Source organism: Lagenorhynchus albirostris, chromosome 19, assembly GCF_949774975.1.
Source record: "Lagenorhynchus albirostris chromosome 19, mLagAlb1.1, whole genome shotgun sequence".
NCBI lineage: Eukaryota > Metazoa > Chordata > Mammalia > Artiodactyla > Delphinidae > Lagenorhynchus > Lagenorhynchus albirostris.
The window spans coordinates 47,243,621-47,270,653 of NC_083113.1; the positions used below are offsets into that span (position 1 = coordinate 47,243,621).

Here is a 27,033-nt window from a genome sequence, read left to right on the forward strand (position 1 = left end):
CACATCCTCAATGCTCCTTCATTCAGGACTGTTCCGATTTTTAAGGGAGGGAGGCCCAGAGAAAAAGACTGGTTAAATATGCTGAGGATCCCCTTTTTCAACTCGAGTTTCCAAGAAAGACCTACCTTAACAGGGAAGTAATAGGAACGAAAACTGAGGTGGTCTCGCCCACAGAGAGGGGGATGCTCGGACCGGAGGTGCATTTCCACATGCTGGAAGAAGTCATGGTCCTGGCAAAGAAACAAAGAATCTGTCACTAAAAGAAAAAAGTGATTTCAACTACTAGTCTACAGTTTCCAAAGCACAATGAACAGAGAAGCTATTGATTTTTACCACCAAGGAGATGTTAAGTATCTAATTGTTCCTCATGACCACAGGTTCTCCTGCTACAACAAGGTAGCTAAAAAGTGAAAGAAAACCCCTTTGTATTTGCAAAACATGAGAGAAAACACCATATGCAAAGAGTGATTTGTAAAGTCAGATTCCTAACCACAGCTTCCTTGGCAGCAATTACATAAACCAAATCTAGCCAAACCAAGAGCTGACTCTAAGGAGGCGTTAAGTGCCCAGTCCACACCAGCCCATCATTCCTGGTCTGTGGGGTTTTGTTCTGGGGCTTCAGCCTCTGACTAACCAAACCCTGGTACAGTATAAAACCAGATGGCTTTCCACAGGGGGGGAAAAAAATCAAGATTCCTATCTCCCCAGGCACTCCTGTCACCTTATAAAAATTGCACAATACTCCTAGTTACAGATGGAGACAAAATGGATTGCCCTCTTAGGCAGATTTAGCACCAAGAAACAACCTTGGGAAGGCAAAAGTCAGACCAGTGTGGAAGATGTCACCTCATGGGATGTGAACGGGACAAGGATGCCAATTCCTCCTGACAAGGTGGTATAGACAAGCGATTCTGAGCCTCCAGGGATCAGCGTGGTCTTCTGTAACGAAAGTACTGTCTCGCCCACGTGGTAGTTCATGATCACTTCTGCCTGCAAGTTGAAACCAGAATAGTGACTGTATGTGCCCTCAGGAGCATGTTCTAGATTCCCAAGAGCAAACAGTGCCTCCAAAGGCCAGATTTCACCACTTTTGGAAATTCAAAAATTACTAAAATTTAAAAATACTTTGAAATGTCCTTAGCATTTACTTAGAGCTTAATGCCCTCACAAACATGCTGAAGTTAGATCATTTTTGATTTATAACTACAAAACCTTTTTGTTAAATTATCAAGTCTGCAAAAAGAAGAAAAGAAAAGTATAAAAAACAGCAATCTCTAGGCTTGCCCTCTAAAATGGATCTATTTTTAAAAGTCCAGAGATACAGAAGTATATGTCTACAGGAGAAGAGTAAAGCCCAGGGCATACTTCAGAGAAGAGCTGGTTAGTATCTGGAATGAACCTGTGCAACCATCCTTTCTAAGGAACCCACTATGCAGAGATTTATACTGCGAAAATGTCTCAGAAAAATTTCTCTTCTATTGTCATAAAAATGGGATAGTAACTTGGTCACCTTGTGTCAAACCCACCATGCATGGGAGAACACTCAACATAGTCACACGCACTGTGGATAATTCACTAAAGAAATGTTTCCTCGGTGAGGGTCATGAAGAATGTGCTACGCAGGCTTGTGCCCCTCCTTTGTGGTCCCTTCTGCAATCTTACCTTCTGAGAGGCCCCGTTGAGCAAACCCCGGTCCCACAGGGCTTTGTTTCCAGTGGGATCCTCATCCACTTCATCATTGGTGTTAGGTGGGAGCCTCACCTACAATGAAGTGACACAAATCACAGGGCTGGGTCCTGAACCTACTCACCTCGGTCACCAAGCAACGTTTGCCCCAGGTCCTTGCACGCAAACCTTGGGGCCCCGAGTTTGGCAGAGGCCTGAGCCCAAGTCTCCTGCACCTCTTCTGATATCCGAGGAGTGACGAACTCAAAAGCAAAAAACCCCAAAAAACAAAAAACTAAAGAGCAAAAATGGAGACCACAGAACATAAACAAGAAAAGCCAGACTGGGCTTTAAAAGATAAGCCAAAATTTTGGCAAAAAGTAAAAATAAATATTAGTCCTTAGCTCAAACTAAATCTATCATTATTAAATCATGTTGCATGGGGATGAGGGAGGTGAATGGGGTGTGGGTAGGGGAAACTTAAAGAATTTTATACCCATTTTTACTTTCCACATCAGAGATCACAGTCTTGGGTGATTGGCTTTACCACAAACAAACTGGGTCAGCTTTCCTATACATCACTGTAACCCAAGTAAACATCAACTTACGACACAAATGTTGCCAAACTTGTCTGCCCCAGCCACAGTATCGTAGTCCAGGAGGCTAGCTGTTGTGACCCATCGGGGGTAGGTATCATCAGCAAAGATGATAAGCTGGTTCTCATTACGCTTGTAGCGAACCCAGATGAAACTTTCCTGGACATCAGATACAATTACCCTATGTCCAATTGTCTGGATCCCAGAGATGTAATTGGCGATATGCTGGGAAAAACAAGGACAGCAATGGGTGTAACCTTGGGGTGCAGTATCAACAGAAAGTCCAGGTTACCATGACTGCAGCATATATATGGTCTGAAGAATGGCACAAACCAAAGAAAAGGAGTCAGCAAGGAGTCAGCAATAAATTCCTAGAAGGTGGGAAAAAGAGCTAACTGGTTTTAATATAGTGGAAATATATGCCTGTCACAGTTAAATTCCTTACAGAAGCAAGGAGAGAAATCTGGCTCTTAGTGTAAAGAAGTCAAGAAACCCACCTATTCCTCCCCTTCTCAAGTCTCAAGGGCCTAATTCTTAACCTGGCATTGGAAGACAAAGAAGGTCCTGATAAAGACATATCATTCTAACAGTTGCTGTCCACCACCCCACCAGGGTCTCCATGTTTACCTTGTTCTCACACTTTCGGAGTAACTTCTTCTTTCCCAGGTCATAGACTCGCAGAAGCTTCCCCACACCAATCAACACCCTCCCCTGGAATGGGGCAATGGCAGCAGGGACCTCTTCCACTGGAGTCTGTGAGAGGAAAAACAGGTGATGCAGCTATTAAAATATACAGCCATACCCCCTCAACCCAAAATGCCTTCTACAGGCATCTGTCAGGAAGACAGACAGCAAGTGATCACTTTTTGCTCAGAGAAAATAAACCACACATACAACAGTCTCTATAAAACAGGGTGTTTGGGTAAACACTCCACTTCCCCAAGTGGATCAATGCCACAAGTGAAAAGAAGTCCTGGTACCTGATGAACACTTCAGAACCCATGTGAATTCAACTGGCACCATTAACTAAATGTGAAGCCTCAATATCAGAAAAGTGACTGTGGGACATGGAGGGAGGGGAAAGAAGTGCTAGTTTAAGGGACATCTTAGTTGTAAGGGAGACACAATGAGTTTAGCACAAAGAAGCCTCTGTGAAGTAACTACTTCCTAGAGAACACTCCCCTTGTGGGACGCCTGGAGAAATCACATTCATGTGCTGTCAGTGTGGAAGAGAGAATAGGAATTTCTTCTATTTTAAAAATTATGGTAAAATATACACGACTTAATATTTAAACCATTTTCAAGTATATAGTTCAGTAACATTAAGCATATTCACAGTGTTGCACAATCATCACCACTATCCATCCCCAGAACTTTATTATCTTTCCAAGGGAAACTGTGTAACCATTAAACAGAAATCCACATTGTCACCCCTGCCCCGAGAATATTAATTCATTAGAACTGCTGAATTTTGGTTACAAATTGCTGCCTACTTAGTAAGACTAGAAAACAAGGGGCTACTTCAGTATGCATCTATTCCCCATGGAGGGTGGTTAGCACACAGGCCTCCTGTGGGACCAGCAAGCAGCGGAGCTTCACTGGAGCATTTTCCACGTGCCACCAAAAGATGGATCAGAAAGACCTGATCCACAACTTACACAAAAGTGGGGAAGTTTAGTAGGACCTAAGAACCAGGAAAACCACTGGCTGGTTCCTACCTTGTGCAAAAACTCCAGTTTTTCCCCATTGTTCACGAGCTTGTAGGTATAGACAAAGCCCCCGGCTACAGATCGGGGATTCAGTATCAGGTCTTTGGCCACACCCACCAGCACATACCAATCATCGCCAGTGTTGGAGAACCTGCACACAGCCACACTGCATTTACAGAGAAAGAATCAGGAGTCAGGTATTAGTCACAGCCCAGAGAATTCCCATTCCAGTCTTCAAAACTCTGTATGTCCTGGGCTCCTTACCTAAAAGCAGCTTCATTCTGTTCCAGCTGGACAAGGTCCAGTGTGTTCCCCTGAATAGGATTCATCACTCGGATCACAGAGGCCCACTGTCCATTGCCAGCCTTAGGAGCTCCAAAAATGGACTCAGGGAGGTTTTCATTGAGGAATGCTGCTGCCATCTCCGCAGCCAGCTCTCGCTCATCCTCCCCTGCTGCTTCTACCATTTCCTAAATCCAAAGAACCAAGGAAGAGTTGGTGTGTTCAGAGGTGGGTGCTGGGTGAGAAGTGGACAAGTAGCAAGAATACCTCCAGGGAGTGTTCATAATACACAAAGTAGCCAAATCTGTCCACCAAAATCAGGATCAAAGGGAGAGGTATACAGACAAGGGGAAGAGGAAAGATCACTAAGGGGAAACTAAAGAACTAACATCAGCTGTGGCGAATACTTGACTGGCGGTCTGAGAAACATGAAGATGAAAACACCTTTTTTCTATCTAACCCATCTGATTTCTCTTGCTAAGACTACTTGTTTCCTCTTTTCTAGGCCAGATACAGTTTTATATAGTTGGGACCATTTGTTTTTTGCTGGGAAATGATTTCTGGAAGGAGCTGGTGTTGTGGGGAATACAAAAGCAGTCTCCTCTAGGCCCAATTTCAGGAAACAGATTGTTTTGGAAGTTCCAGGACTGGAGAACCGTTCCAGAGAAGTAGCTGAATACTGAATAAACCCAGCTCAGCGTTTTAGTCCTAAGTCACAAGAAAGCCTCTAAAACCAAGGACTGTGGCAAAGGGCTCTGCTTGAAGGACCTGAAAAGAGCCTGGATCTTCAAATATAACAAAGACTACAGCCATCAATTACACAGAGGTTTAAACTTTTCAACACAATTTCATAGGAATGCCTTTTTATTGAACCCTGAAGGTTAAATGCATTACCTCTGCCATCTGCTGCTTCCTCTGAGCTTTTGTGGCCTCAGTGTAGGCATTATGATCAGTCTCAATGATGATAAGGTTGTTACTTTCAGGGTGGATGACAAATTTCCTGGGTGTGTACTGCAGTGGAAAGGCTACTTGATTGAAGACAGCACCCAGCTTCTCCAATGCCAAAATCCTACGGCAAAAGGCAAGGAGTTAATAGGTCACCCACTCAGGACCAAGAAACTGGGGTCGAAATGGTCTATAAGCAGTCACAGCAAACACGTCAATCCCTAAAGCTCTAATGTTGGCATTAGACAACAAGAAACAATAGCCTTCTTATCTAGATGATTACACGTAAGAGACAAGGAGATCAGGGGAGGGCCTTTACTTTAGCAACAGCCCATCACTGTTCATGGTGATTCCAGTTTCCACCAGTGAAACCTACATTAGAACCCTCAAAGGATTTTTTATCCCTCCAATGATAATGTGACAGTGAAAAGTCAAAATTTCCTCTTGATTATTACTGACAAACGCTGATATAAGGAGTACGAATTCCAGGGCTTCCCTGGTGGTGCAATGGTTAAGAATCCGCCTGCCAATGCAGGGGACACGGGTTCGAGCCCTGGGCCGGGAAGATCCCACATGCCGCGGAGCAACTAAGCCTGTGAGCCACAACTACTAAGCCTGAGCTCTAGAGCCCGCGAGCCACAGCTACTGAGCCCACAAGCCGCAACTACTGAAGCCCATGCGCCTAGACCCATGCTCCGCAACAAGAGAAGCCACTGCGATGAGAAGCCTGCACACCGCAACGAAGACCCAATACAGCCAAAAAAATAAATTAACAAAATTAAATTTAAAAAAAAGAGTACCAATTCCAAATTTGCTGTGAAGCACTGCAATTATCTGAACATATGTGGTACTTGTATGACAGTGTTTCATAAAATAAACTGGATGCCATCCTGAACGAAAATCACCTAAGCTTTAGGAAATCCACAACGACGCACAAAGAGATGGCAAGTATGAGTTCTACAACCTTTGTCAAAAGGGACAGAGATGTGGACTTCCCTGGTGACACAGTGGTTGAGAGTCCGCCTGCCGATGCAGGGGACACGGGTTCGTGCCCTGGTCTGGGAGGATCCCATATGCCATGGAGCAGCTGGGCCCATAAGCCATGGCCACTGAGCCTGCGCTCCGCAATGGGAGAGGCCACAACAGTGAGAGGCCCGCGTACCGCAAAAAAAAAAAAAAAAAAAAGGGACAGAGATGTGCATTAAGTCAAATTATAAGCAAAATGAGCAGAGAACCCAGATGCTCTTAAAAATATAGATACTTGGTCTCTAACAATGGAGTTTTAATTTAAATATTCTTACAGATCATATACAATCTGACAGCAGACCTAAAAAACAATGGAAGATAGGAAAAACCATTTCAAAGTGCTTAAAGAAAAAACAGCTAATTAAGAATCATTAAGGGACTTCCCTGGTGGCGCAGTGGTTAAGAATCCGCCTGCCAATGCAGGGGACATGGGTTCGAGCCCTGGTCTGGGAAGATCCCACATGCCGCGGAGCAACTAAGCCTGTGTGCCACAACTACTAAGCTTGTGTGCCACAACTACTGAAGCCCGTGTGCCTAAAACCTGTGCTCCACAGCAAGAGAAGCCACTGTAATGAGAAGCCCACGCACTGCAGCAGAGTAGCCACCATTCACCACAACTAGAGAAAGCCTGTGCACAGCAACGAAGACCCAATGCAGCCATAAATAAATAAATAAATGTATTTTAAAAAAATCATTAAAAAAGAGTACAATATAAAAACCAGAACATCTTCTAATAGACTATGATTAACAACATTCCACTCCCATAAATATCCAAATATTCTGAGGGGATAATTAGCAAGGTCCCTTTACTTGCAGACATTAAATCAAATACTTTACCAACATGTGAGTAAAAAAAAAAGATCAACTGCTAAACATCAAAAACTGTCATTCTGCAAGGAAAAAAAAAGTACAGCATTTAAAAAACCCACAACTCCTGAGTTTTGATTCTTCTAGTCCAACCCACACACTGGCCTGCTTTCATAAAGGCACTCTACCACACCAAAAGGCAGACTCCAGACAGAGGCAGCACCTGTCCTAAGGGAGAAACATAACATGGGAAGGGACACAGATGCTCCCGTGTTGTATTCTTCCTTGGAAAACATGAGGCTAGCCAGCGTTTGTCAAAGTGGGGCATATACCACTACTGATACCCAAGATGACTTCAGGCAGTTCTCAGATGGAGTTTGTTTTTTTTTTTAATATTTATTTGGCTGCACCAGGTCTTAGTTGCAGCATGCAGGATCTAGTTCCCTGACCAGGGATCGAACCCGGGCCCCTGCATTGGGAGCATGGAGTCTTAACCACTGGACCACCAGGGAAGTCCCTAAGATGGAGTTTTTAAAATATAATTCTTTAAAAAATAATTAGCCTTTTGTGTGCCAAATGATGCCACCAAGAAAGTGAAAAGACAGGACTTCCCTGGTGGCGCAGTGGTTAAGAATCCGCCTACCAATGCAGGGGACACAGGTTCGAGCCCTGGTCCAGGAAGATCCCACATGCCGCGGAGCAACTAAGCCCGTGCGCCACAACTACTAAGCCTGCGCTCAAGAACCAACGAGCCCCAACTACTGAGCCCATGTGCCACAACTACTGAAGCACACACACCTAGAGTCTGCTCCGCAACAAAGAGAAGCCACCGCAATGAGAAGCCCGCTCACCACAACGAAGAGTAGCCCCCACTTGCCACAACTAGAGAAAGCCCACGCGCAGCAACGAAGACCCAACGCAGCCATAAATAAATAAATACCAAAAGAAAAGAAAGTGAAAAGACAATCCACAGGAGAAAATATCTGCAAATCATATTATCTGATAAGGCAGTTGTATCTAAAACATAAAAAGAACTCTTACAAATTCAATGATAAAAAGACAACCCAATTAAAAAATGGGCAAAGGATCTGAATAGACATTACTCCAAAGAAGAACAAAGAGCCAATATAAGCACATGAAATGATGCTCAACATCATTAACCATCAAAGAAATGCACATCTAAACCACAATGAGATATCACTTCACACTCTCTAGGATGGCTAGAATCAAAAAGTCATATAATAACAAGTGTTGGTAAAGATGTGCAGAAATTGGAATCCTCAAACCTCATTGGTGAAAACGTAAAATAGTCTAGCCACTTTGGAAAGCAGCCTGGCAGCTCCTCAAAAAGTTGAACAGTTACCAACAATTCCACTCTTGCAGGTACATACCCAAGGAAAATGAAAATATACACCCACATAAAAACTTGTACATGAGTGTTCACAGCAGCATTATTCATAATAACCAAAAGTGAAAGTGAATGGTTCTGACAGTAAGTACTATGGACAGTGGTATTTAAACTATGTTCCCAAGAATTCTTCTTATATGTTTCACACAGCAGCCTTCCCTGATATTGTTCTGGGGGAAAAATGTTCTGCTGTTACAAAAAAAGTTTGAAAACCTGTGGAATTGTCAAAATTAATAAGGAATCAAGGAGATAGAGAGCACACGTCGATAAAACAATTAGAGGATACATGGATGAGGCTAGGCCTTGAAAGGCAGAGATGTGTGTGGGAAGCATTCCAAGGACAGCTGCAGAGATAAAAAACCAGGAAGGAATATATGGAGGTAGGCAGGGAGAGTAATTCTGCTGGAGCATAAGGTATACAAAGGTGCTGACACTTAGAAAGAGAGCGACAATGACTGAAAAGTTCCAAAAGTTTTTGCAAACAAATCTGGCAGTTCACTTGATTAAGTACCAAGTGACTCATATATCAAGAGGTCAGAGTTCCATTGTAAACAGCCAGCAGTTATAACCAGGACATGTATGACCAACAGTTATAACCAGGACATGTATGACACTAGTGGCATTAAAGGGTTAAAAAAGAAAACAAACACAACCAACCGCCAAAACTCGAGACAGTCAAACTGAATAGGTTATTTTCCATCTTGCAATACAGACAGTGTTCACTCCAATGTGATCAGTGTAAATAATGTCAACCTGCAAAAGGCCTAAATAATTTATATTGGTTAATATTTAAGATATAACATTGCAAATGCAAGACAGAGTGAGAAAAGATTATCAGTGAGCCAACAACGCCTGCTCTAAAACCAATCCAATGGCATGGCCCTTGAAAACAAGAATCTTAAAAATCTCAGAGACTGAACTACACTGCTGAGTATAAAAACTTGGCACTGAAGGTCTAAACAGAAGCTAAAACTCCCAAACACCAAGACTTGGCTACCAGGTACTTAAATCCTGAGCCAAATGAAGGTTTCAATTACAACACTAGTGCCATGGCAAAAAGTCAGCTCTCTGCAGCCTCTTGCGGGGCTTCAACTGTGGGGCTCTCTCACCTCAGGGTATTGGTGGAGATGGCCACAATGCCCTCAGGGCACTGTTCAGAGGCGAAGCCAGATGCAAATTCCAGGGTCTCGTAAGACAGGGGGGTGAGATGGAAACGAGATTGGTAAGAATAGCTCAACCATGAGCGGCTTGACATGGCCAACACCTGAGGAAAGAAAAACATCTCCAATAAGCTTGGGAAAAGCCCAAACATGGTATGCTAACCAAATTATCCTATCCCCAAATTTCAGTGTGCAGAATATCCCAAGGAATTTTAGAAACCTAAAGGGCTACCTTAAGAAAAACAGGCCTAGAGAAGAGGCAGTATGGCTTACTATTTGCTAAAAGCATTGGCTATTAGCCAGATGACCTACTAATCACTCAATCTCTGAGCCCCAGTTTCCACATGTGTAAATTGGGAATACTATCACAAGGCTGGATAGTTGCAAGTATTAAATGCAGTAACAAGTAAAGAACTAGCAGAGCACCGGCAACACTGATATTCTTAGCTACAAAGGACACAATGTTTCCCAGCCTCTTTCACATTACACAGTAAGCCATGACACTGATACCAGGTTGCTCCTGGGTAGTGGTATCCTACATCGGAGGTTTCCAGCTAACTGTCAGTGTACTCCATTTGCTCAGCCTCAGGATTGAAGGGATCAGTATTCTAACTCACCTATAACCAAATCATGGCACAGTGCCATGGAAATCCAGTTAAGAAGCTCTAGATTAAGGGACCCAAGACTTCCCACATGAAGGAAACTAATCAAGATAAAGCTAATGTCAACTAACTACAACACTGGTGAATTAATGACAGCAAAATTTATACCAAGGGGATTTTTCTCAGCTGATGCCACTAACATCCAAAAACACTATCTCGCCCCTTTCATTACTTACTGCCTCCTGGCCTTGCATCCGGACACGAAAGAGTTTCACAGGACGGGATCCCAGGTACCTAGTGCGGGTGTCAGACAGATCCCCAGTGACAGGGTCCAGGACTGTTCTCAGCAACACACCATTCTAATAAAAAGGAGAGGAGTGGTTAAAGCCTATACATAATGGAAGCTTCTTTAGCTACTTTAATTTCAGAGCAAATGGAAGGAAATGACTAGGTGGTTTAAATATATAGTAATCAGCCAGCCATTCATTCACTCTCTCCTAAATCACTCTCACTCAAATAGCTATTGACTATTTACTAAGTGAAAAGCACAGTTACTTTTCACTGTGTATCCTTAAAAATATTTTTACCAAGTATGTTAAACTCTTCTTCATAATTTTAAGTTTTAAGATGTATGCACAGTTTAATATCCACGCCTATTGCGGTCTCTAAATACCATTTCCCTTAAAAAGAATAAGAATCCTAAGAGAAATGGCTTTTTCAGGTCTGAAGCAAGAATGTTCCAAATGTGTGTGGGGCACTTTGTTGTGCCAGGAAGAAGCCTCCAAAGATAGTGGGGTCATGTTAAAAGGACAAAGGAGGGGCTTCCCTGGTGGCGCAGTGGTTGAGAGTCCGCCTGCCGATGCAGGGGACACGGGTTCGTGCCCCGGTCCGGGAAGATCCCACATGCCGCGGAGCGGCTGGGCCCGTGAGCCATGGCCGTTGAGCCTGCGCGTCCGGAGCCTGTGCTCCGCGACGGGAGAGGCCACAACAGTGAGAGGCCTGCGTACCGCAATAAAAAAAAAAAGAAAAGAAAAAAAAAAGAAACGCTAAAAAAAAAAAGGACAAAGGAGCCAACTTGAAAGGGGAACTCCCACTCATCTAAAATGTGGCAATTTAGCATCCAAAACAACTACAATAGTTTGATGCACAAATATTATAAAATCTTCAAGTTCATAATGTTATATAAAAAACAAAACAAAACAAACACTTCAGCAGTCTTCATTGGAGTATGCTACGGCACCAACTCCTTACTCTGAAAATAAGTGAGCAAAGGGGAAAAAAATGAAATATTTATCCTTTCCCTATATGAACTGTACTTCAGGGTAAGCAAAGATATAAAGCAAATTTTGTCTCTAGAGAAAAGTTCCAGCTAATTAAAGAATGAAATAGAAAACCATCACTTCCCAACCCCTAATGAATCTAAGCAATGTGTATCACTGGCTGTTATTAAGTAAAAGATGGACAGGGAGCTTTAAAACAGGTCATTCAAAATAGATACTAACATTCTAACATCACTAAATTAGGTGGGACAACCAGACTTCATATGCCACCTGATATAATAGGAAAACAAATGGCACCTATAAAAATATTCTTGTCCCTCACCAAAAACAAATCTAATCAACCTCTTGGTCTGTGCTATCTAATACTATAGCCATCAAGCCACATGTGGTTAGTCAGAATTAGAAGTGTGCTATTAGGACTTCCCTGGTGGCGCAGTGGTTAAGAATCCACCTGCCAATGCAGGGGACACGGGTTTGAGCCCTGGTCCAGGAAGATCACACATGCCATGGAGCAACTAAGCCCGTGCGCCACAACTACTGAGCCTGCACTCTGGAGCCTGCGAGCCACAACTACTGAAAGCCCGTGAGCCTAGAGGCCGTGCTCCGCAACAAGAGAAGCCACTGCAACGAGAAGCCTGCGCACCGCAATTAAGAGTAGAGAAAACAGAGAAAGCCTGCGCGCAGCAACGAAGACCCAATGCAGCCAAAAATAATTTTTTTTAAAAAAGTGCTGTTAAGTGCAAAGTACCAAATAGCAGATTTCAGAGACCTAGTTCTCCCCATACCCAAAAAAATAAAAGGGAGAAAACATAAAATATCTTAATTCTCTACTGACTACAAATTGAAATGATATTTTGGATATACTAGGTTAAATAAAACATTAAAATTTAACTCCATCTGTTCCTTTTTTGTGGCTACTGAAAAACTTAAAATTAGACCTGTGGCTTGCATTATATTTTTAATGGATAGCATGGTCTAATCTACCCACCAGTTTGCAGGAACATTAAACACACAAGGAATGACTCTGTCAAATCCAGAAGGTGGGAAATTCCACAAGAAAAGTGATCTGGTTTCTTTAAAAAAAATTTTTTTAACAGGTTGGGACAGTTATTAAAAGAAACATAAAAAGATAAATCAAGCATATGAAAACTGTGCACAGCTTTATGTAGATCCCGAGTAGAACCAAATGTAAAAACATTTTTGGGAAAAGAAAAAAAAAGGAGAAAACTAGAATATGGGGATATCAGATGACATTAGGGAATTGTTAGGGCTTCCCTGGTGGTGCAGTGGTTTGAGAATCCGCCTGCCAATGGAGGGGACACGGGTTCCAGCCCTGGTTCGGGAAGATCCCACATGCCGCGGAGCAACTAAGCCCGTGTGCCACAACTACTGAGCCTGCACCCTAGAGCCCTCGAGCCACAACTACAGAAGCCCGTGTGCCTAGAGGCCGTGCTCCGCAACAAGAGAAGCCACTGCAATGAGAAGCCCGCGCACTGCAATGAAGAGTGGCCCCGCTCGCCAAAACTAGAGAAAAAGCCCGTGCGCAGCAACAAAGACCCAACGCAGCCAGCCATAAACAAACAAAGGAATTGTTAAATTTTGTTGAGCATGATCATATTAAGGCCTCAACACACACACACCCCTCGGCACAGCTACATTCTCAAGTACTTAAAGATGAAACTATATACCATATTGGATCTGCATTAAAATACTCCAGGAAAAAGAAAAGAAGGGGAAAAGACAAAGTGCTGATAACTGGTAATAAGTACATGGAGGTGCATTACATTAGTCTAACTCCTGGGCATGTTTGAGAAATTCTAAATTAGGAAGTGAAATTAAAAAGCAAAAAGTACCTGGCCTAGATGAAAACGAAAAGTATCAATATATGGTCAAAACCCCTGACAATCTCTGATCCTTAGGTTCCTGCCTTTTGGGCCATGAAGAGCTCAGGTGCTTTGACAACAGGGAACATCTAGGGGCCCTCTATTGCTAATGGAGCCCATTATGAACTGTGAGACCCTCCGTATCCAGGGGTTCTGAATTCACGGATTCAACCAACCATAGATCAAAAATATTTGAGGGGAAAAAAAAAAATTCCAGAAAATTCCAAAAACCGAAACTTGAATTTGCAGCAGCTATTTATATAGCATTTACCTTGTATTAGGTAATTAAGTAATCTAGAGATGATTTAAAGTATATGAGAATATGCAATTACTATGCCATTTTATATAAGAGACTTGAGTATCCTCAGACTTTGGTATCCAAGGGAGATCCTGGAACCAATCCCCCAAGGATACCAAAGGACAACCGTATTAGTTTCAAAAGGTGCATACTGTGAGTACAGGCAACTCTTAAGAACCCCATCTAGTTCTGCCACAGAACAGCGATTGCTAAGCATTTTTATCAAAAACTCTTCATAAAAATACTTTTTTCTAGGCCTGATTTGTTCTAATTAGAGGTGAAATAAGTGGAACACAGAGCAGCATTGCTCACTTCTCATAAGGTGGGTAACTGAAACCATAGGCACAGTATTGAACAAAGGAGTCATGAAAGTAAAAGAAGCCCTGACACCAACAATGTGAGCTTCTAGATTTCTTACCTGTAGCCCAATATTCAGGTATAAGAAGCCAATAGAGCCCCTCTCACCCAGCTCATCCTGCTTCTCAGTCCCACCCATTTCCACAATACACAAGGACTCAGGCTGGGCTGGGAGAGCCTGCATGCTCAAAGGTTGCAAACAGTCCTAAGGGGGAAAGAGAAAAGAATAAAACATGGGAAATGACCAATTTTGGAAAAAACCTACCCAGAGAAATCTAATTCTAGAAGTGAAGAACAACTCTTTCTCATGGACAGGGAAAACCTGAAAAAGGAGTTCTATTTAGACTGAACCTTAAAACAATCTCTGGAGAGGATTGTGCTTTCCTTTTTTTTTTTGCAAAAGTGGATAATGGTAAAAGTAAATATGCAAAGGGCACCTCTTTAAAGTCATCCAAGGCCCTTTTCTGTAAACACAGTCTTGGATTTTTTTTTTTGTTTCTGCTTAAACTAAAAAAGGGAATCAAGCCATAAGCCAAAGAAGCAGGCACTGCAGAAGACTCCTGAGGTGTGCTGCTACAATTATCAGGAGAAGCAGCAGGTGGAGATTTCAGGGTCCAGCCCAGCTGATCTCAGAGAGGGACATCAAAAATGGGTCAGGTGCTCAGGTTCCAAGTGGAAGATCCTTAAAGTTGAGAGTGACACTCACTGAGGGATCCAGGGAGATGATTCTGACAGTATTGTCCACCAGCCCCACAGCCAGGAAGCGAGACCGCTGCTCTCCAGGGGGGACGTTGGCCAGACTCATGCACACCACATCTGCTGACATCTCCTTCCGTTCTGTGTATTCATTCAGCTGTCCTGACTACAGGAATGAAGACAGAGAGAGGTCACAAACCACTCCAACTTGCCCCCAAACCCTGGGCCTGGAGAACAAAGGGAGCTTGTTAAGTTCCTTTTTGCTTCCTCGCACTCTTCTTACTATAATCAATGACCAAGAATATCTCTACCTAAGGTTCCAAGACTAAACTCTACAGGCTAATGGAAAGCAAAATTACTGACAAGAGAATCAAGAGACCCTTGACAAGTATAATGCACCACAAATTTTCTAAGCCAACCTAGCTCTCAGGAAATGAAAATACATAAAATTGTTTATTTGTTCATGAAAATACTCTGGGTGAAAGAGAATTCAAATATGGCATTTAAAGACAAAACCCCTCAATCATAGGTACAGTTGGACTATACAAGCTGGCCACAACCAGAGACTTCTTAAGAACATAATTAAACACACCTAACATCCTTCCATATATAAAAGTAAAATAAATTTCTGAAATTGATTCAGATTGCAGAAACTAAACATATGGCAAGTATCTGGTGGAAAACTAGAGTGTGCAGGGCAGAAAAGTGTTTCATTGCTAAGATGGCATTTCATAACTCCAATTAGAATTAAAGACATGAAAACATATCCACCTCCAACCCCCTTGTAAAGGGCTTTAGGACACTTTCCCTTCTCATTTCCCTTTCATTTTTAAAATTTTATTTTTTATGTTTTAATAGATCTTTATTGGAGTATAATTGCTTCACAATACTGTGTTAGTTTTTTGTGTGCACAACAAAGCGAATTAGCCATATGCATACACATGTCCCCATATCCCCTCCCTCCCAACCCTCCCTTTCCCACCCCCTAGGTCATCGCAAAGCACCAAGCCTATCTCCCTGTGCTACGCTGCTGCTTCCCACCAGCCAACTATTCTACATTTGGTAGTGTTCATTTCCCTTTCTCATGAATATGTAATCTAGATACCTGGACTGCAACTCCCATCTTCACCTCTGAACCCTACATTAAGTCCCACAGTGAATGGTAAAATAACATACGGGATCCATTTCAAAATAGACCAGTTCTCCTCCTGTCAGGGCGATCACCACTTGTCGTTGGTTCACTGCACATTTCACAATTGTTTTCTTTCCAGGAGTCTTCCACTCATTGACTCTCTTGTCTGCTCGTATGTGCCGAATGCCATCAGGATACACCTTGAGGCAGTAACAGAAAGAAACCCAACTTTAGCAATTTGACTCATCACTCAAGCATGACCCTCACACGTATCAGATCTGTCAGATCTAGAGGCACTGTATTTGAGGCACCAGTTGGGTGAATGACAAAAAAGAGTTAAGAGGTCCCAGGCAAGGTTAACTTCAAAAAAGTTCATGTTTTGCAGCATCCATTTCAAAGAAGTTCAAAGCTCCTTAAACGTGAACCCAGCAATCTACACCATAATGAGGTCAAAGAAAGGACAAAGTAAGGTGAGCAGGTTAAGCAGCTCTCTGAGAATCCTCACCTGCACTAAGGCATCATCTCCTAACAAGGAGCAGGACAAGGTTGGGGTAGTGCCCAGAAACCCAGAGTCAGTCACTTCTTCTACAGTCTCTCCAATGGACAACACAAGTGTGGCATTCACGAAAGACACAATGATGTAAGCATCAAACTCATCTGAAAAGGAAAGAGAAGAAAGAAGTGGGTTAGCTAAGAACTCATTAGTTACAAAACCAAATGAGACACACTAAGCATTCTCTTCAGAAACTTTCCAAGGCACTTCTTCTATGTGTAGTCATCACACACAGTCATGTGGCAAACAGCACAGGATGATCCAAAAGATAATTAAAGGTCATAACAGCCTACAGATATACTTTGCTTCCTTAAATGGCTAAATAGTACATAAAGTAGACATGCCCACAACTAATACCTTTGAAAATTAATATTTTCTTGAGACATTTGCTAGAAAAATGCAAGAGAACAAAGCAAGAGGAAATTTTGTATACAATATTTATATGTACTGAAGCTACAGTTTCAGATGCCAATCACAATCCATTCTTAAGAGATACTCCCTATAACCAAGGAAGGTCCCCATTTTCTTCCAAAAGTATCTTACGTGAGAACACAAGACCTAATGAATAAAATAGTGATTACTTAAGCCTCCAAGAGACTAAGACATTCTAGGGTTGGAAACTGAGAATCCTAGGATGTCCCAAAAGGAATGATGTAAGAACACTGGATAACCAGGGAGGGGGTGGGTGGTGGTGGTAGTTTATATTGTCAGCCCTTGAACTCTCTAGTTTTTCACATTTAAAAATATCACCATTCGATGGTCATGAGCAATCCTATTAGAACTTGCTTTTCATTTAATAAAATGCACTTGGATAAACAAACACCAACAAGTTTTTCAAGGAGGTCAGAGGTATACAGGCAACCCCAAAAGTTTCTCACACAGATCCCACAGTTAAAAGCTGTCTACTTCCTACACATTCCACCCTACAACATAAAACAACTTCTGTATGTATCTCCCACATCCAGCACAATGTTTGGCATAAAGCTTGATAAATGCTGAATAAATGTATGTTCATTTTTTTGAGATGAATTGAGATTTTCCTACTTTACATTTGAATTTTCTGTATCAATTCCCCTCTTCTTGTCCCCTTCACACAGAAATCAGGCAAACAAGGGATAGAATGACAAGCACACAAGGTACTAAATTAGAGTGGCTACCTCACTCTTAGCAGAAACAGCTGAAGGATCCTGCTTGCCTGAGTCCCTGTCAGAGCTCAACACCATAGGCCTGATCCACCCCACTCACATCAAGGACACAGTATGGATTGAGTGCTCCAAGGGTCATTCAGCTGAACTAAGATTACTCAATGAGTTCAGCAGAATCAGCGCTCTTTACAGAAAAAGGGGCCAGATGAAAATGTATTATTGGTATAACCTATAGTAGCATTCTGACCTATTAGCAGGACATAAAATCAATTTTGTGGACTGCAATCAGCATCTTAAAATACAAATATATAGAAATAAATATAATTTATGAGGATGCCTCATAGTAAGGGTAAGTACTATTCTGCAAAACTGTTGCTTCAGTTAATAATACGTGTGCACTGAATGAGTGGCTGAAAGGCAAGGATCAAAGATCTTTCCCAATGGGTATAATCTAATGGCTACACCAGGAATCCAGAGCAAGGGTTCCATCATAAGGAATAACACTGAACAAGCAGATAATTTGTCTTAGATTACTTTACTATAACTGTCAACATGTATCGCATGCCTGGGGACACCTTATAAAATGGCTTCGTAAGAAGACCGCACTGTTCGCCATCATAAAACATGGAGTGTGGACGTGGTCGTCTCTGAAATGGATGCCTTAATAGCGCACAACAAAACCGTCTTCACTCTCCACACAACACCAAGCTTGGAAGCTTTGCTCCAGCTCTCAGTTTTTGAACTGGAAATTTCTGGTATGTAAAAGTAACAGGAATTGCTTAATTTTAACATTATATAAATATCGTGTCCTTTCCCATGTTCTCAACACTGAAACCTTGTACCTTAAAAGCTGTGCCAGAGCAAATTAAAGCCAAACAAAAACGGGCTCAAACTGGTCAGGATTCCAGCCTCTTCTTTCAGTCAAGGGAAAAGGTGGGCTTCCAGAAAAGAAACCACACATTTATAACTTACAAGCAGAGAATGAGGGGAGTGAGGGAAAAAGGACTGCCTGGGCCCTTATCCTTCCTCTGACCCAAGGCCCCAGACTGCTCAGGTATAAAAATAAAGAGATGCTTGGTGGACTTAAATAGGGTCTTATGTTTGCTGGGCAGTTCAACAAGGAGTAAAGCAATGACTGACACCTGAAAGCTCCTTTACATCACGGATTTCCTCAAAATATCCACTACCCTGTAAATACTAAGCACACTGTAACTTCTACCCTTTCCATTCTACGGTCAGGAGGACCAGAAACAGATAAGCTGCTCTTGTGTCCTAGGCAGGTTATAGGTTAAAAGGTGGACTTCAGAACAAAATCAAGCTTCAGTCAAGATAAATGACTATGAACTATGAAATCTATGTTGCCTTCTTCCAGAGGTTCAAATTTCATATAAATGACCATTAGTTCAACCCTCAGTGAAGAATCCATTAGGATATGAGAACGCATCTTTGTCTCAGTTAAAAAGGACTTCTATCTGTCTGAGCAATACGGAAGCAGCCCACAGAAGAGGGAATGCTTTCTTCTTCTCTCCCCTGCCTTAGTATCTCAGGCACAAAAAAAAGCTCACTACTCCAAAGGGAAAAGTGAGTGACCATCCAGATGATTTAGGCCTCCAATGTCTCACTCTCACTCTATACTCAGACTACTCAGTGCTTGTCTTGCCTCAGCACAGTCTTGATTATACTCAAAAGAGAAAAAGGGGGGCTTTCTCCAGGACCTAATCTTTCAGACAGTACATGTGGAACATTACAAAAACATCAAGAGAGAGTATGAAGTTAAGATTTTCTAGCCACAGCCTCTTTTAGCTTAATGAGAGGCAAATTAATCAAATGTTCCATATTCTGTAGCAGAAAGTGATTCCTGCCTCAAACTATTTAACATACAGGCAGATGGGTGTGCACCACTAACACTGCACATGGAGAGCCAACTGCAAAGTTACCCTCTGAAAGATGCTACCAGGGCAGCCTCAATATTTTGTGCAGGTCCCTCTCCCTGGGTAATCTCTAAGACCCCATAGTAGACCCTAGCAATAGGTACAAGGTACACACCTGTGGTGATCAGCACCTTCACCAGCCACCTGTGGAAGAGAAAAAAAGGCTTGGTATTGGTAGTGTGCATCACCAAGTACCAGCCAAGGTTAGTAGTTGCCTGGAAGACTGCAGCATGTGTGGACATATGGAATAGTAACTTAGGGTATCTGGAAAGAGAATGAACAGAGAGAACTTGACCTGTTTTGTGGGTGATCACCCAAATTATAGTTTCTAAAGAGTAAAATTTATCAGGATGTAATCATTTCCTAGATTTTGGTATCTAGAGGACAAAACTTTTCAGCTACAAGTTCCATCATGCAACATACCACAGATCACGAACTTATCTAACTTACCCCAAAAGCCTTTCCTGATTCTCAAACACATGCCTGTTCCCTCTTCTCTAACCCCTCCTGGCAACATGCTTGTGCCTTTCATCACATCAGAACACACAACAGTTTTCTGTTTTGGTTTTGGTTTTGACTGCGGTACGTGGGCCTCTCACTGTTGTGGCCTCTCCCGGACGTGCAGGCCCAGCGGCCATGGCTCACGGGCCCAGCTGCTCCACGGCATGTGGGATCCTCCTGGACCGGGGCACGAACCTGTGTACCCTGCATCGGCAGGCGGACTCTCAACCACTGCGCCATCAGGGAAGCCCACAACAGTTTTTTATACTTATCTTCTTTTTTAGATGGCACATGCCCTGAGAGTAGAGTCCTATCTTAATTACAAGGTAGCAGGATGAGAATACTGAACTTATCCTAGAAAACCAGCATGACCCAAACTCACTATAGGGTTAGTCAAGTGAACACTGGATTGAGATTCGGGAGACACTGCTTTCAGTCTCTATTACCTAGGTGCCCTATCTTGGGATAGTCAACGCCTGTGATTTTCGGCCTTCTTCATAAAAATGAGGGGTTAACTTTCCTGCATATCTAAATTGATTTTACAGTAAAGTTTAATAAGTGAAAACAAAAACAAACAAAAAAAGAGGAGCAAACTAGGTTTTATCTCAAAGGCTCTTTCTAATTCAAACAGTCTGGGAAATGTTTTCAAGAGCCTAAATATCAACCAGCCAATCTGCCACCAAGCTAAAGGTGAACATCAACAGTGACCAGTTTCTTTATGAAGACATTACACAAAATGGGGAAATCTTTCAAAACGAATCATCCAATAATTACCTTTTCAGCTAAAATGAACCTACTAATTTCCTATTCACTTTTTTTTTCTTTCTACTCAACTCAGATTGGATTCCAATGCTTACATGAGACAAAATCCACTAAAATGTGTACTCTATTAATAGAAACGAGATTTCCCTCCTCCACATTTCCCAGCTCCCTTAAATTTGTTCCATACAACCAAAACATCTAAATAGCAGGAAGATTTCCAGCTGTTTTCTTTAAAAAGCTTTGTATATTGGCCAGTCCCACATTCCTGAGGGAACAAGAGGAAAATGAGGTCTAGGAATAGAAATGATCTACGATCCCGAAGAATCAAAGGGAAAATGAGAATTGAGTTTCATCTCTAAGGGAATGAAATTCAGTTGTCACAAGACTTTCCTGCTATTGCACTAAAATGAATTTTCGCATAACTTTCAATTTTTTAGGATGAGGTGACCATTTTTATTCTGGAGCTCAGACTTCCTCTTTCCTCCATCCCTTCTTTTCTACTCACTCTAAAATTCTGATTCCATTCAATCAACCTCCGCTTTCCTTAAACACAACTATTATACCTATTGAGCATTAACAAGCTTTACCAATCTCTTAATACCCAGAATAATACCTTTAATTTCACTGTGATTTCAGCACAATAAGAGAGAAAACATCGTTGAAGAAAAAAGAAGCAAAAACTTTCCCTTACACCATACTCCTCACACAAATGGAAAGAGTATCTTAAAGATGAATACAGTCAAAGAACACAACATACGACAGCTCTACCTATGATACTCAAGTGTATATGTACTGAATATTAACAGCCACCCTATGCTCCCCTTACCCATGTGTACAAAAAGTAGTAAGTGAAGGCACCCTGATTGGGAGAGCCTCAAAAACATGGTGTTGAGTCAGAAGAAGTTTCTAGTATATGGTGCTAGATGATGTGATATAGAAGCATTATGAATGCAGTCTCTTAAGACTTCTATTGTCAGTGGCACCCAGACCCTCATTTTGACTGTTGGGAAAGGGCTGCTTACCTTCAATGTGCCGACGCACTGTCCAGACAGCATTGGGGTTACCGGGTAGCTCTGAGACAGCCATTTCTGATACCTGACAGGGAGAGGAGACAAATCACAGATCCAGTGAGCATGAAACTCAGCCCCTTGCTTACAACTACACTAGATAATACAGTCCCAACATAGCAGGGCTCACACTGTATACTTGATTAAAACACTGGAACCATCTAGTCAAAAAGAATGTAAGAACCAAAACGCTAGAGGCACTGGCAATTCCCATAATAGACTTCAGCAAGAAGTGATGGAACATCTAGGACAGTTGTTGCAGCCAAGACCAAACACTTCCTTTGGGTATAACATGCCTGCATCCTCCTCAAAGTGAGCACGTGGGAATGAAACAGTCCATCTAAGTTAGCATCCCATTTCTTTCTTTTTTGAAAACGTATTTATTTAATTGTATTAATTTTAATTAATTAATTAAAAAATTAAATTAAAATTAAAAATTAATTAATTAATTTTATTGTATTCGTTTTATTTTTGGCTGCGTTGGGTCTTCGTTGCTGCACGCGGGCTTTTTCTAGTCGTGGCGAGCAGGGGCTACTCTTCGTTGTGGTGCTTGGGCTTCTCACTGCGGTGGCTTCTCTTGTTGCGGAGCACGGGCTCTAGGCACGCGGGCTTCAGTAGTTGTGGCATGCAGGCTCAGTAGTTGTGGCTCGCGGGCTCTGGTGCGCAGGCTCAGTAGTTGTGGCACACGGGCTTAGTTGTTCTGCAGCATGTGGGATCTTCCCAGACCAGGGCTTGAACCCGTGTCCCCTGCATCGGCAGGCGGATTCTTAACCACTGCACCACCAGGGAAGCCCTTCATTTCTTTTCTTTGTTCCCTCAAGGCCAAATTCCATCTCCCTTCACAGAACAATTCAAATGCCACATTCTTTAGGAAAAATCTTCCCTTTTTCTCTTGGCTGGCAATCATCTCTTCCTCATAAGTTCTCACAGGAATCACAATCACCACCTCTTAGGACACTTACCTAAAAAGTGATCTGAGGAATTGTTTTGTCCTTCCTACTAGGTTCTTATGCTCCTTAAGGTCAGAGTCAAGAATCCTGTGAATGTCCTATAGGCTCTCAAATGAGAGTAAATGCAATACATAAGATGAACTCAAAATGATCTAGAGGAGAAAACTAGGTGTGGGTTATACATTAACTGTCTGTAATATCCTTGCAATTTTTCTGTAAATCTAAAACCATTCAAAAATAAAAATTTTATTAAGTGTTTTTTAAATGACCTAGAAATAAAAAATTAGGCAGCCTATTATACTGTACAGTGGAACTACATCTTACAGGAAGAACGCTAGTATATATATGAAAGACATTACCCTTTTGTTGGTTTACTGATGTGATAATAGCAGGAATACCTGATCGTGGTACAGGAGAATCTTGGAAAACTTCACCATCAATAAAACGTAAATGTCAGGTATACCACACTCTATACACCAAACGTAATATCTGACAGTGACCGTGTTCAACTGAGACCATAATCTAGCTAGACAACAAGGTTCAACAAATAGATATACAGGAAAAAAGAAATGTCCAACAATTTAAAAATAGTTTTATATAACATAATGTTTTTTTAATATAATTGGAAAAAATTAGGAGGAAGCAGATGACTCACAATGATTCTTAATTGGGTCCTTTAACTCTTACACGGTACACAAAATTTTCTGTTAATGCATATATGTACTTTTTGTGTTGAGCACTTGCTTTACTCAGATGCTTGATAGGATCCAATTAGCAGTAAGTAACTAATCAAGAACTACTGGTCTAGGGCTTCCCTGGTGGCGCAGTGGTTGAGCGTCCGCCTGCCGATGCAGGAGGCGTGGGTTTGTGCCCCGGTCCGGGAGGATCCTGCATGCCGCAGAGCGGCTGGGCCTGTGGGCCATGGCCGCTGGGTCTGCGCGTCCAGAGCCTGTACTCCACAACGGGAGAGGCCACAGCAGTGAGAGGCCCGCGTACCGCAAAAAAAAAAAAAAAAAAGAACTACTGGTCTAAATTGGGTTCAAGTCATCGAAAATTTGGTGACCTGATGAATATTTTGGCAGTCAAAATTTTTCAAATTCTCTGAAACTACAATATTAATAGCTAACATTTATTGAACAGTTACTATATGCCAGAACTTGAGCTAAGCGCTTTACACACATTCTCATTTAATTCACACAACAATCCTTTAAGGCGGGTCCTATAAAGCTTAGTAATAACTATTAAGTAGTAGAGCCAGAATTCAAAACCAAGGTCATCTTCCCTGTCTTCCAATAAAAATTTCCAAAAACAGGCAGTGGGACTCTAAGAGCCTGGAGCCTGCTCAACCACAACCTCTAAGAGCAAAGTGTCAGAAACAGCTTTATTTTACTCCTAACAAAATCAAGTCCAGTGTACTTGCTAAAAGCCATCAACACTAGAACCATGATGAGAAGAGGGTGTGGGATTTGAGAAGGTAATTTTGAGTATTCATATCACCTAAAAAGTAAAGGATTCATTGCAGGAGGTGGGAGGGTGGAGGGATGAACTGGGAGATTGGGATTGACCTATATACACTAATATGTATAAAACAGATACACAATAAGAACCTGCCGTATGAAAAATAAATTATATTAAAAAAATAAAGGATTCATTAAATAAATTCTAATCTACCCACTGTGAAAATATATTGCAAAAACATTAAAAATGACATGACAGGGCTTCCCTGTCATGTCCCGCATGCCGCGGAGCGGCTGGGCCCGTGAGCCATGGCCGCTGAGCCTGTGCGTCCGGAGCCTGTGCTCTGCAACAGGAGAGGCCACAACAGGGAGAGGCCCGCGTACAACAACAACAAAAAATAAATAAAACTAAAAATAATGACATGACATAAGAGCACACAGTAATCAGGAACGTAATAAGATACAAAAATATATACACAATATTAACATAGTTAAAAATATAAGTATCTAAAAGCTACGAAAAAAGACCAACACTAAAAGGAAACGGAGTAAAATGTGCCATGCAGATTTCCTAACCTCCACGTAATGGCGACTGAACCTGGAACTAACAGACGTGTTTCTCCCCTTTGATTCCTATTTGCCAAATTTTTTAAATGTGCCTACTGTGCTAACATGTTAAAGGATTAAGAAATTTAAACTCTAAACTTTATGGAAATGGGGAGAAAGAAAACATTTTTCTTTCATAGAAACATTAAATACATCTTTGATCTCATCAGAATAAAGCCTTAGGCTGCTTTGTCAATGCTTTCCTCCAAACCCTGCATATGATCTAGAAATTCCAATCTTACCTCAAGTCCATGCCTTAAGACCCTCAGAGATGACCTCGGTCCCCTACCACAGGCCACATATAGCTGTGGAGTGTCTTCATTGGCCAGGTCAGCTATCTGCACAGAGAAAGGGGAAAAAAATGTCTACTTCTGCTACTTTTCCATACCCAACCCTGATTGTTCTCAGGGCGACAAACCACTTTTTAGTTTATTAGACTTAAATATTGCTACTGGCCATGGGGGCATGGAGTGGAAAAGACCCAATGTTCCAAAAAGCAAACAGTTTGAAGCAGCAAGTTTTACCAACCAAAAAAGCTTGTTCTTTTTTTTTTTCTTGCCATGCTGCGTGGCATGTGGGATCTTAGTTCCTTGACCAGGGATCAAACCTGTGCCCCTTGTAGTGGAAGCGTGGAGTCTTAACCACTGGACCACCAGGGAAGTCCCACGTGTATCAGTTCTTGAGTTAACAAAATATTTTTTACAATCAGTGAAATTGTTATATAACCTCAAACTGAAATCTCAGCATTTCCTTCTAACCAAAAATATAGACAATAAATTAATTATCTTTATGTGTGACTTTGTCACCAATATTAAAGTTTATAGACACCTCCAAATATCATTTCCCTTATCACTATTTCAAAATTACATTTACTAGATCCGCTGTTAGAACGCACATGACCACAGCTGCCCTATCTACTACAGACGTTCCTATGATGTACCTGACCAATTACAGGGTAACTCTGCACCTGGCTGTTTGCCACCAAATGGGGAAGCCATGTGTTCTTGTACTAGTCACCCCAGATATCGACCTGCTTTCCAGTACAAATATTTGTTGATCAACACGTGGAAAGAAGTTATTTGTATTGTAGTTTTGTCAAACTGTACAATTCAAATGAAAATTCTTGACTGTAAGGCAGTGCAGCCTACTGTAACATGGATGAGCATGTGGGTTGAGTGTATATAACCTTCACACTGACTTCTTTAAAAAATTAACTCACCTATTTTAAATGCACTATCTTGTTATTTTAAGCCCATTACAGAAGCACATATACTAATTTTTCACAATTTAAAAAATAATTTGCTCTCTTGGCTATCATATGTTTATTACTATATGCATTTAAAAATATCATTCACAGAGGGGATCCAGAAGCCTCACTAGGCTAGTAAAGAGATACATGGCAAAAAATGCTTATAGCCCTGCTACAGATACCTGAACTTCCTGTTAATTTTATTCTTGACCTACAAACTATTTACACAATTATCTCCTCAAATTCCAATGAAAGCAGAAAAAAAAAAATCAGTAAAAATCCAATTAGGAATTATTCATACTTATTTTCTATTGCCCTCAGGACTAACCGTTTCTCAAAAAGAAAGAACAAAAGCAGTTAACTTCAGAACTGCTACTTTTACCAGGAAGAGTGCCTGAATACTGACTGTGTGTCCGTGGCACAGTGAGCAAAACTCTTCCACTAAAAGTGTAATCATCTAGACAGGGTAGGGTGGTGCCTAATGGTCACTGGAACCCCAGGAATCCAGGATGCAACAGCATGGTAAAATTTCTGCTACACTTGAATGCCAGTAGTGAGAGACACAAATCCCATCTTGGGCCACCTGGGGTTCCCAAAAGGGTTCTGTTACTGACTGATCCCAGTGTCTCTGGAGTACTTTACGGAGGAAGTGAGTGTTAAAATGAGATATAGATATTCACAGACTGTTAAGTGATAAAAGGTCTACTTCAGAATACTGTAAAGGATATGAGCATATTTACATTAAAAGAAAAGTGTAACACACAAATGCTTATAGATGCAGAGAAAATGTCTGGAAGCAATCACAGGAAGCTATTAATGGCACAGCCTCGGTGGAATAGAGGGTTGAAAAGACTGGGGATTGGACTTTTACTTTTTATCTTTTGTACAGTCTGAATTTTTATAAAACATGATTTTTATCATTAAAAAAAATTTTTTTTAAGCCCAAGGATTTATGTAATGGTTTTT

General features: G+C 41.6%; 1 protein-coding gene across 2 annotated transcripts in view; it reads right to left on the bottom strand.

The window, feature by feature from the left end:
* The window catches only part of SF3B3 (splicing factor 3b subunit 3), a 57,089-nt gene that overhangs the window by 9,590 nt on the left and 20,466 nt on the right, over window positions 1–27,033 (bottom strand). For both annotated transcript variants that reach the window (XR_009537311.1, XM_060132558.1), the window contains 16 exons: window positions 25,061–25,156; window positions 21,761–21,833; window positions 16,352–16,503; window positions 15,891–16,046; window positions 14,725–14,880; window positions 14,080–14,223; window positions 10,437–10,559; window positions 9,548–9,702; window positions 5,147–5,321; window positions 4,235–4,440; window positions 3,980–4,136; window positions 2,889–3,014; window positions 2,274–2,486; window positions 1,663–1,761; window positions 847–990; window positions 126–230 (listed from right to left, as the gene is read on the bottom strand). Coding sequence is in view for 1 of the 2 variants with exons in the window: in XM_060132558.1 (XP_059988541.1) it covers window positions 126–230; window positions 847–990; window positions 1,663–1,761; window positions 2,274–2,486; window positions 2,889–3,014; window positions 3,980–4,136; window positions 4,235–4,440; window positions 5,147–5,321; window positions 9,548–9,702; window positions 10,437–10,559; window positions 14,080–14,223; window positions 14,725–14,880; window positions 15,891–16,046; window positions 16,352–16,503; window positions 21,761–21,833; window positions 25,061–25,156 (2,280 nt within the window). In the remaining variant the exon portion in view is untranslated. The remainder of the gene's footprint in view (window positions 1–125; window positions 231–846; window positions 991–1,662; window positions 1,762–2,273; window positions 2,487–2,888; window positions 3,015–3,979; window positions 4,137–4,234; window positions 4,441–5,146; window positions 5,322–9,547; window positions 9,703–10,436; window positions 10,560–14,079; window positions 14,224–14,724; window positions 14,881–15,890; window positions 16,047–16,351; window positions 16,504–21,760; window positions 21,834–25,060; window positions 25,157–27,033) is intronic.